Here is a 12,080-nt window from a genome sequence, read left to right on the forward strand (position 1 = left end):
GCAAGACTGGATTTAATCTCCAAAATCTCCGCCCCCTTTTGACAAATTATACTTGTGTGTTATAATCCATCATAATAACTTCATTTAAATAGGGTAGGGTTTCTTTTTACTATAAGCTACGTTATTATAGAAGATTCTTTTAAACCACATGCATCACAATCAAGAAACATGAAAAAATGACAAATCGCAGTATTCTAAAAATGCTTAGACCTTTTTCTAAATAAATATTGAAATTTAAAGATTTTTTTTTATACAAAATAGATGAGTTATTTTAATTTTTCTTGATCAACATTTTCACACAAGGCATTTTTTGACACCATACCCCTATCATAGAGGCCGCATTTTTAGAGATAATAAAAAACACCTTTTACAGGTTTGATGTGCTGTTGTACAGAGAACAAGGATATATAATTATTTTTTCTGTATTTATTCTGGTTGTTTCTGACTCACCCTGTACATAAGGATAGACAGACAGAAAGAAAGGCAGAAATATAGGCATACATATATAGACAGACGAATGGACAGACAGACAAAAAGAAAGACAGGGAGACAGACAAAAATAAAGATAGGCATGCATACAGACAGACAGACAGAAGGATAGACATACAGACAAACAGTAGAATGGACAGACTGACAGACATACATATAAACAGACAAACATACAGATACTGTTACTAACACTAAAATCCATTTTTATTAACAAACTCATCATATTTATCTAAGTCATGCAACTGACATAGCAGCAGTAGATAATTTTAGTGTTGTAATATTCATTATTTGTTTTAGATGAGTCTTGGACTAGGCATGCACAGTTCTGGTGCTCGCGTGCAGGTTGTCCTGGACTATAGAGCCGTTAGGCAGGATGATCTCAGTGTAAACAAGGGGGAGTATGTTCATGTGGTCGCAGCTAATCTTACTAGGTAACAATTACTACCTAAGGTCCTAGGACAAACGCAGGAGTCCCAAACGTCGGAGTAAACACTTAACCTAACCTAACCCATGTTTGACCATCTTATAGGTTTTTTAAATGCCTAACCTCTTTTGTCCACTCCGATGTTTGGGACTCCTGCGTTTGTCCTGGAACCCTATTTTATTAATTTGGATCTTAAGGGATAAGACTATGGATGATAAATTGATGTACATCCCCAATGATGCTATTTAACTAACCCACCTGTAGATTGAAAGTCTTTGTTGAAAAATAAAGTACCCAAAGTTTTTTGAGCCAACAAGTAAGATAATGTTTTTTTTGAAAATTTGGTCACGATTGTAATTTACAGTCCAATGTCCCTCACTCCTGAAAGTTACCAATTTGCAGTTCTGGTATTCATGACAAATTTTTAACTTTTTTGATTTGTTGTGTTTTTTTTCGATTTTTATGGCGTTGCTCCAAAAGACCTACTTACAAAGAACCCTTTTGTAGGTGTAGGTCTTTTGTAGGTGTAGGTCTTTTGTAGAGTAGGTCTTTTGTAGAGTAGGTCTTTTGTATGTGTAGGTCTTTTGTATAAAAGGTCTTTTGTAGAGTAGATATTTTGTAGGGTAGGTCTTTTGTAGAGTAGATCTTTTGTAGGTATAGGTCTTTTGTATAGTAGGTCTTTTGTAGAGTAGGTCTTTTGTAGGGGTAGGTCTTTTGTAGCAACGCCATTTTTATTTGTTTTATAACCTTATTCTTAAATTCCTTCAAAATGTATGATTGATTACCATTTTTCTTAGGGGTTATCTGGTTCGAGTGAATCGCGGTGAGGATGGACCAAGCGATGGACATGGTGATGGACAAGAGGGATGGGTACCCGCCTATGTTCTTCATCATGTCAATAGCCAGGTAAAACTTTTTTCCAGTTGTTTACATTCTGTATTGATAACAATTATTGCATGCCATTTTAGAATAGTAGGTCAGTAATAATTTCTCATATTGGCTAACAGTGGATGTAGAATATACATGGATATTAGGGCAGGGGGAAAATTGTCGTTAATTTAGGTTGCTATACAACCACCTCACTTATTGGTCAGTTCGTTAATCCAGTAGGAGGAGAGGAGATGGTGTAAATGGGCTGGAATACATGATAATCTAGTTTAAGATCCAAGTAATAGTAGGTCCATTATTTTAATTCAATTTTTGTAAGTTTAATGAAATATCAAATGTATGACTATATTATTTTGACTGTAAAATTCTTTTAGGCCAAGAAATCAACGAGTTGGGGGTTTCGAGTTAGAAAGCAGAGCTTTACAAGACAACATCTGCAAGAGCAGCGTAGCTCCAATACTATTACACAGGTACATACGTCAATTAGCCAGCATACTACAAAGTCAGGCGCGTGACAGAAACATAAAGAGTTTTTTTGATAACCAAACTTACTTAAAGTTGATTCCATGTATGAATTTTGTTTTAAAATGTCAAACTTTTGAAAACTTTTGCAACAGAGGTCAATCATTTGGCAGAACTAATTTCACTAATGGTGTTTTAATATTTTCCTCATTTGTATTAATTACAGTCTTGATACATGTTAACTGTTTGGAACTAAAATTTAAAAATTCATTATTCATTTTGGCGAAAGAAAGAGGTTATCCTATTATATAAACAATAAGGTATTTTTTGACTGAAGCAAATGATCTTGGAAAGTGCTGGTCCGTTTCAGTTTTCCTTTTGAGGGAAGCTTTGGATGGTTGTAGCTATTTTCTTCTGCCCTCCCCTAGGCAATGTTCAACCAATGACTAGTTTTAAAGTTAAAAGGGGTGTTTATCTCAAATATCCACAAATGCGCTCTAATAGAATACACTCTAGAGCCTTTCTTATCCAACATACTCAAAGGGCACTCTGATAGCATGTACTATAATACCGGTGTACAACTATTCTGTCGTAGGGAGGTTGGGTGGGAGAGAGTCATTCAGAGAGGGAAGCGGTTAGATATAATTATAGAGATGCTCTGCAACTAAAATACTATCACAAAAACAACTTTAGCATACAGAATAATACATTTGTACTATCACTTATTGTTATAATCAAGAAAAAATAACAGAGAAAAAGAAAAAAAAACTATTATTTTTCTCATTATGTTTGCCTAATCAAACATATAATCATCGTCAATACAGATTTATTGATGTATTGTTTTTATTTTCTTTCTTTTTCAATAATATACTCTGTGAACTTATAAATAAAAAAATAGTTTATTACTTTCTGAGATCTTTTAGGCTAAAAAAATTATATTTCTGTTATATTATTGTCACCTTGACTTAAAAACAGCGTTTGATATCAACATTCTCGGAGGCAGTTAGGGTTTGAGTGGACATTATGCTGTTTATTTCACCAGTCCCCACAGTTTTATTATACCATTTTTTTGTTATTCGATGGCTTAAGAACTTTGGGGACTTTTACTGAAATTTGATTAGTTCTTTCATTAAGTTAAATGTTCAAACGTTTCAACCATTAATTGTAATTTACAGAAGGGGTACTTTTGTGTATAATCCTTAGAGATAAACATTAATTTATCGGCCATTGTCTTATTCCTTTACATCTTTACATTTTTTAATTTATTAAACGTCCTTGGGCTGAATAAAGCACAACTAAATGTCTAAAATGTGTTTAATGCATGAGATATAAGAAGAATAGAAAAGAATAAAAGATGATATAATTGAGTATATTATCTATTCTCTTTGTAAATCTTTTCAAGTGTGTACTGTCTAAAATTTTATTACAAAAAAAACATATGATTTTGAATTATAGATATTAAGATGTCCTTCTACGGATGTGTCTGTCTGTTTGTTTGTTGAGCCAGTTGTGTTTCTTTGTCTATCATTCTATCTGTCAGTCAGTCTGTTTATAAAAAAAAACAATTAGACTTAATGAGACTTATAAATGGTATCAGCTGAATATTATTTTTATTGATTAAACTTCCATTATATAAAGTATTAAGGATTTTTTGTCTGAAGCTCAGGATCTCAAAAAACTTCTTTGGGTTCTTTATCTTATATATTCTTCACATAGGCCTGTTGATGGTTTTAGTCTATTTTATTTACAGATTTAAGTCTTATGATACTTTAAAGCTATTTTTAGCCCCTCTCTGCCCCTTCAAATAAAGAGCTCTAGATGCTAGGGGCGTAAGAATCATAAATACAATACATTTTGTCTCATTAATGATCAAGACAACCACCAAGGCGGATACTCCCTTCTCCCTGTTTTCAGCTCTATCTGTCTTGAAAGGATATAATAAACATACAAATATTTTTATTCATACATAACAGGAATCTAAAGGGATAAGACAATGGTTGATAAACTGTGTAATACATCTTCAATTATGATAAACAAAATCAACTTTTGTGAAGATTAGAATAACTTGTTGAAATGTTTTGACACTGCTTTTTTGAAACAGGAATTAATAAAAGTACTCAAAGTATATAAGCCAACCAATGAACAATAAACTATGGGTACCAGTGTAATTTACAGTCCAATGACCCCTCCCTCCCTGATTCACAACAATGAAATAATATTCATGTTGAATAAACACAAAATAATGAATTTTAGTTTTTTCTTCAGAAAATATGAAACTTGTCTATTATTTGTTAAATAAAGTTTGAATACAATATTCAATAACATACCAAGAGGTCTCTAGAGGCACTTGAGGAATTACAAAGCCCATTTTTTATTTTTTTTCTTGGGGGGGGGGGAGTAATCCTTAAGATTTCATATCGATAGAATGACAATATTTTTTTTTATGGGTGAAGTTACTAGTTTTCTCTCTCCTAGGTAATGGTAGGAGAGCGCGCCATCCTGCACGCCCCCGCCACTCTGACAGCAAAGCTGTCCTCGCTACCCGCACCTGTTCTGACCTGGAAGTCGCCTGCGGGTACAGAAATATTGTCAGCTGACAGTAACAGGTAGGATTAGTCACTGTAATTAATTTTCTCGTATTCATTCGAATCCGTTGGATAGGAACCGGTTCTCATTCATACGACAAAACTATGTCCAGCATCGTATTATATCCAGCTTTCTACGAAAATAAAAATGTACAATCATAAGATTAAGATTTTTTTAGCCCGTACCTATTAATAACTATTATTTCATTCTATTTCTGTTAAGTCACAGACATAATCAAATGTAAAGCGATTTCACTTAAGTACCTTGTTGAACACTTACAACTACAACCCCCCCCCCCCCCCCATATTTGAATTATTGGAAAATAAAGTGAGAGAGCATTTTTTTATTTGTTTGTTTATTACTTTAGGTCTGGTTAGGTTAGGGTACTTAGGTATTTAAGCATAGAAAACTTCCATCCTTATTTTTAATCTATTTCGAAACAAAGTGGGAGTAGGGGGATAATATGTGCACAACAGGCGCTTTGTGTCAAATCACTAAATGTTAGAGATGATAAGAAATGACACTTCTTCTGACATTTATATTTTTTTAGGTTTACATTGAAAGATAACGGTGCAAGGCTGGTCATAGAATCCTGCCAGCTGTCAGACTCTGGTGAATACACATGTACAGCTAGTACGGGTGGGACACCTGCCACAGGGCTGGGTGGGACAGCTGCTGCAGCGGGCAGGACAGTCAAGCTTGTGCTAGAAGTGTCCAGGGTTCCTGTACCTCCTTCACAGCCCAGGATCCAGGTAATAAAATTATAATTTGACAGGAAAAGATGATTTGAGATGAATTGTACTATTTAATTTTATCTTTGTTGTTTCCATTATCAAGAAAGTTAAAGGAACTGATATTTAAAACCTTAGGATTTTCTTCTGGTTGTATGTCCTTTATGCTCATTTTGAAATGTTAGGTTATAGTGGATACTGGGTAGCGCAGGTTCGTGCCCTGCTAGGTTAGGCACTGCAAAAATGCAATCCACTATTTGCATTTTATTTTTAAAAGGTTGGGGGTCATTGCTCGATGGGCACTTTGAGGGAAATTACCTCTCTCTCTCTCTCTCCCTCTCTCTTTAATATGCATTGATAATTATTATAATCAGGATCTACGCGGCACCATAGCTGTAATAACCTGGGAGGCCACTGGTAATACCTTTTCTGGAGGTGACGAGTCCAGCTGTACACTTGGATCTGGCAGTTCTGGCACCAGCAGGACACACACAAACAAACAAAGGTTGTACAGAGTAGAGGCTTGCAGGCTGGCCATAGGTAAGAGTTTTCACCCATAGGGGATCTTTAAAAAAAAAATTTAATTATTTTTGAATTTTTGATATTATTACGTCATATATATAATTTTGGGGATAAGACTTTATATACACACATCCCCAATAATGATAAACAAAATCAGCTTTCTGTAGATTACATTTAGTAGTTTAAAAGTTTAAGCTCTACTTATTTGGAACCATCCAATCAAAATTAAATAAAAGTGGCCAAAGTTTTTGATTCTACGAATAAGAAAACTGGTTTATTAAACTTTGGTTATCAGTGTAATTTACAGTTCAATGTCTATATTCCTATCATATAAGGTAGTAATGTTTTTGGATTTGTCCGTTAAGACCTAAATAACTACTGATCCGAAGTTTACCAATATAGGATAGCTTCACAAAGGTTTTGAGATGGTTTCAGGCTATTTTACTGTCCTCCCTCCAATATGTTAGAGGTGCAGCCTCTAGTATTTGTTAAGTTTACAGTTCAAATTATTGTTGAGTGTTTGGAACATAATTAAATGTCATCTACAAATTGGTGAAGAGACAAAGGATCAAATCATAAAGGTACACGAGTACCCAAGGTTTTATAATCGTTAGCTCAAAAATGTTGGGTACTTTTGTAGATTTTAGATTAGTTAGTGTCTTAACTTGTAAATGTATGATTTTAAATTACAGATCGGGTAATTTTGTTTATCATCATTGGAGATTTAAATCATTTAGATCCATGCGTTCCCCTTCCCCCCGTTTTTTTCCTAGATGTATATTCTGCTTCCCCCCCCCCCCCCCCCCCCCCAACATGTAACATCAAGTATCCAAGAGATCAACTTTTTCTAGGTAAATGGGAGACACTGCGAACTGGAATACAAGAACATCAAACTACCCTCGACAATTTAATTCAAGGTAGGTCTACATTTTAATTATTCTTTGAATGTGTGTGTGTGTGTTTGTGTATATGTGTATTTGTATGTGTGTGTTTGTGTGTCAACTTAATTGACAAAACTATTAATTTGCTATAAATATGTCTAAAGATTTTCTTCATATTAATACATGAATTTCTATAGCCAATAATTTGCTATTTTTGTACAAAATATCCGTATTTATATTAATTTTGTTAATTTTTTAAAATAATATGTTTAAAAAACATGAATAAATTCAAATTTTGATTTAGGTGAAACGTATAGTTTCCGCGTAGTGTCATACTCCCCAAGCAGTAGTACCCCAGATTCAGAGCCCTCCTTACCCTCCCCACCCCTCACAATTCCTCTCGTCGACATCCCGCATTACGCCGACGTAAATGTGCGGCACAAGACGGTCGGCGGTGAGACCTCTGCAATCCTGAACGGTAGCGGCATCATGGCGGCCAAAACATCCGCAGTCGTGAGCACAAATTTTGAAAACGAGTATATCGAGCTAGAGGAGTTGGGCCGCGGGCGCTTCAGCGTTGTGCGGCGGTGTCAGGAGCTGTTGACCGGCCGCGAGGTGGCGGTAAAGTTTCTCAACCAGCGGCGGCGGTCGCGCGAGCAGGCGAGGCGGGAGCATGGGCTGTTGGCGCGCGTCAGGCATTCCAATATTGTGGGCGCTGGCGGCATTTTCTCAACGGTGAATGGCGATGCAATTGTCATGGATTTGTAAGTATTTATATTATAGTGTCATAGCTATTCTACAAATAGATTTTGTCCGTACGTTAGCTCGTCAGTTGGTGTTAATCTTACTCAAAAGACTATATTTTTAAATAAGGTGAACCAAATATCAAAATTTTGTAATATTGTAATAATTTTATTTGTCTTTTTCGTTTATATTTAAAATTTTGGGATAAAGATTGATCCATCTTCCATTTATCTACCCTTGTATCCCTGTTTGGTTTCTATCAACCACAATTTGTAATCTGAGAGCGTTTATTAATCAGGGACAAAAGGGAATGACCAACTATAAATAAATGCAAACAACCAATCATTGTATTTTTGATAACAATCACATAAAATCACATTCAAATTGGGAACTTGCTTTAAATGTATATTGGTTGGTACAAAATGACAGTGTCAAAACTTTTTAATTAATATTTTTAAATCTATATAGTAGGGGTAATTTTTTATAAATGAGGGTGTAATCATTTCATCGTTCATTGTCTTATCTCTTTAAGATTCTTGGTCATTTATACTAGCTGAAAAGTTAGATGTGTAGTAGTTTTTCCTCAGACACTACATCCTTGTTTCATATTCTCTGTGGAAAAGGAATTTAAGAAAATAATAGTCTAATTTGTATTCATATAGCTACATGGAAATGAGAAAGATAGATAGATAAAATTGTAATATCACTTGGAGCCCTCAGATCCACCCCCTTCCCCTTAGACCGCTTATTTTAGAAAATAATAAATGGTTTGATAAAAAAAAGACTAAAAGAAAACGTAGTATCAAAAATAGACTGATAATACCTTTTTTCTTAACTTAAAATAAAGCTGTTTCATAGAACATATTTTTTTGAGATGATATGAAAATTGACACATTTATTCCTATTTTAATATGCCTGCGTTGTATACCAACACGCATACAGACATTGTAAGGGATGTCGGGCTTTAAATTACATTAATAGATAGAATAATTATAAAAGAACTTGTCCGAACTTTTGTGAATTTTGTTTAACCCATTCGTGACGAGCTCCCAACTTCAAAGTTTTGATTCACCGGGCATCAACAAAATAGATTTTTTCAATAATTACTCAACAAAATTTAAAAAGTTAGGTGTAAAATTAAAGATCTTACTATTTTTGTTCATAATGACAATATTCTTCTTTTTTGTTGCGTTTTAGTACCTTAAAACCAACTTATTTTTAAATAAAAAACTTAAATTACTTCAAAAATAAAAGCTCTTCAATAAAAACCGATTGCATTGCATATCTAAATTCTATGGATCAATTTTACATCTACTACTTACTAAAAGCACCGACTAGCTATTTAAAAAAAAGAAATTTCACAAAAGTTAGGACACGTTCTTTTGAGCACATATATATTTTTAATTCAGGGAGATAGGGGACAGTAGACGTTTAGCTTTACTAGTACCCAAAGTTTTAAAACACGTTCCCTCATATGGTGGCTTCAACACTTTGGGTACTTTTATCAAATCTTGTTTGGTTAATTCAAACTAGTGGTTTCAAACTTTTCAACCAATAATTTTAATCTACAAAAGGGTACTTTGCATATCATCAATTTATTGTCTTATCCCTTAAGATCCCTGTTCCTAATTACACTACATATTATATTGCTTAATTATAGTTATAATAGTTGATATTATATTCAAGTAATTGATATTAAATTATATAACACTGCCATTAAACAGTAATCATAACACAATCGATATAATATTACTTGGATGTTGCACAAGATTTTTATGTACTCTAATATATTGATACTCACAGCTGAGTATAATGAGATCCGGTTCCTATCCACCGGATTAGAATGAAAATGAAAATGTTTTATTTTATTTCAGGGTGAGCGGGTATAACCTCTTGGAATGGTTGTGTGAGGAGCCGAGCTACTCTGAGAGTAGTGTCTGTGGATATATTGTTCAGCTGCTGTCTGCCCTGGCATATATTCACACCAGCTCTATTGTTCATCTAGATATCAGGTCAGATTTTAAATAATAGTTATTTACCGAAACGCATTATAGACAGCTTTCCGAGGCCCCTCAGGTCTAACAAAACTGGTATTAATCTTATGATTTTTATTTCATTGTTCCTGGAAAATTGTCTGTACTAAGATGCTTACTATGCATGATTTTTAGTACCGGTTATAATCCAGCGGGCATTAATCAATTTCATAGCCATACCTGAAAATAATCAAAAAATACAAAACCTTTTGAAGATTTAAGGCACATCTTTGGACATTTTTCCAAATCCAATAATCGTTTTCAGACTAGTCTAGAAGTTAGAGTTTCCTTAATATCTATGTAAGGGCGCCAATTAAAACCCAACTCCTACTCTAATCTAGAAAATGTTAAAGGATTTGAATATTCTCTTGTTGCTAATATTTTGACATTTGATTGAACTTAGACAATATACATCTTAATCTTGAAACGACATCACACAATACAAATGACCAATGATACGCCAGTATACATCGTAATTTACCAATGGTAATAAGTTTACTGGACTATCATTGGTCATTTGTATTTTATGACGTAATTATTATTAGGCACTATTAGCTGCTTCAAAAATATTATTCAAAGAATTTTTAGAATATTTTCTTTTTTAGGCCAGAAAACCTGATGCTAGAATCTGATCACCGCACCCTTAAGTTGATTGACTTTGGGGAGGCTAGAACCTTGCAACCCTTGGGATCACACCATGCTAGTGACCGTCCCGACCTGGCTGACCCCGAGTTCCTGGCTCCCGAGTGCCTAGAGGGAGGAAGGGGCGAGGTGGGCACCCACTCGGATATGTGGTCCCTGGGAGTTCTGGTTTTTGTTCTATTAAGGTTAGTCTTAAATTTTTTTTTTATGCTGTGCTTACATTAACAAAGAAAATACGTTTTTTTATACGTGGCACTGTTACTTTGACTGGTAGAAGAATTGGGGGGCAAAATTGGTTTAGAGTAGATAAAAAAACTTCTTTCTTCAAAATTTTCATAGAATTAAGAATTTTAGTAATATAATGCAAATTTTTGAAATATTTTTATCTAATTTTCATATTTAATTTCAATCATCCTCATTCAAAAAAAACTATATGAGATTTGATGATTATAAAATTCTATTTTCAGTGGAATGTCGCCGTTTCTAGATGAGAGCCCTGAGCAAACCCTGTCCAACATTCAGAACTGTGTATTCTCATTTCCTGACGAGTGTACGTGCAGTACCCTCGGCAGAGAACTGGTTATCCGCCTCCTAACCCTGGACCCTGCGGTGCGTCTGTCCGCGCCCGCCTGCCTCACGTCTTCCTGGCTGCGGCTGTCGCCCGCCAATTCTATATCCTCCCGCCATTTGTCGTATTTCAACACACGCCGCCGCCGGCTGGCGAATTCGTCCAGAACCGCTGCCGCTAATCTGAATAAACCCTAAGTTTTTATCTTTAAATATTTTAATGAAAATTTTTTATAATTTTTGTAATATTATTAAAATTACATGTATAAAAAATTACCTTTTTTCATAACTTAAATAGAAAAGACATTTAATACCTAAAAATAACCTTTTTACTTATATTAACCAAAGAAAAATCAAACATAGAATTAGAACAGCTAACTTATTTCAAACCTAATTAAAATTTTACATAATATTTATGTACATTCAACAGCAAAGAATCTCAAAAATAAAATGATTTTATTTATAGATAATCCTAACTTTTACTGATGTAAAAATGAAGATGTAGCTGAAATCTTTTTAAATGATTTCAATGATAACTATGTTACTTTTTTAGTAAATGTAAATACTTAAATAAATGTAAGGCAAGGGTTACGGGGGTAAAACGTGACTATAAATTAACCAATTACGCATAGGTATAATCCCCAAATGGTATTGGTACTATAGGGGTATTTTTCTCACGTTCCACCTCCCCTACCCCTGCCAGAAATGAGCTTATTGTATCCTAGTCATAAATATTTTGTATTTGATGATGACAGTATTCTTCCAAAATAAATTATTTTCATTTAATTTTCATTTTTTTATCATCACAGCTACTTTATAATTAGAGTATGACCGCATGGCAAACCGTGCTTTGCAACAAACTGGTGGCTTTGCCCTTAGCATATAGAGGCTCAACACTTAATCAGTATTGCTTGTTGATTTTGAGGTGTTGAATTTCACCCCAACCCCTCTCTCAAGAATATAGCCTAAAACTATTCCCTGTAAAGCAGAGCCCAATCAGTTCCGAATATACTGACAGACATCGTTATACTGTGTATTAATACTAGTTGCTTCACCCCTAGCCTCAAAAAATAACATTTAAAACACGGATTGAGAGAAAGATGTAAAACTA

General features: G+C 34.2%; 1 protein-coding gene across 4 annotated transcripts in view; it reads left to right on the top strand.

Moving 5' to 3' along the window:
• Nucleotides 1–11,755, top strand: part of trio (trio Rho guanine nucleotide exchange factor) — a 453,505-nt gene extending 441,750 nt beyond the window's left edge. For all 4 annotated transcript variants that reach the window (XM_080165076.1, XM_080165074.1, XM_080165075.1 and 1 more), the window contains exons 61-71: nt 787–920; nt 1,711–1,819; nt 2,176–2,271; nt 4,739–4,869; nt 5,400–5,601; nt 5,955–6,120; nt 6,954–7,019; nt 7,288–7,747; nt 9,602–9,739; nt 10,366–10,587; nt 10,870–11,755. In XM_080165076.1, coding sequence (XP_080021202.1) covers nt 787–920; nt 1,711–1,819; nt 2,176–2,271; nt 4,739–4,869; nt 5,400–5,601; nt 5,955–6,120; nt 6,954–7,019; nt 7,288–7,747; nt 9,602–9,739; nt 10,366–10,587; nt 10,870–11,167 — 2,022 coding nt within the window. In that variant the 3' untranslated portion in view covers nt 11,168–11,755. The remainder of the gene's footprint in view (nt 1–786; nt 921–1,710; nt 1,820–2,175; nt 2,272–4,738; nt 4,870–5,399; nt 5,602–5,954; nt 6,121–6,953; nt 7,020–7,287; nt 7,748–9,601; nt 9,740–10,365; nt 10,588–10,869) is intronic.
• The last annotated feature ends 325 nt before the right edge of the window (nt 11,756–12,080 follow it).

The sequence above is a fragment of the Acartia tonsa genome, chromosome 6 (genome assembly GCF_053477335.1).
Source record: "Acartia tonsa isolate MP-2025a chromosome 6, ASM5347733v1, whole genome shotgun sequence".
Lineage (NCBI taxonomy): Eukaryota > Metazoa > Arthropoda > Copepoda > Calanoida > Acartiidae > Acartia > Acartia tonsa.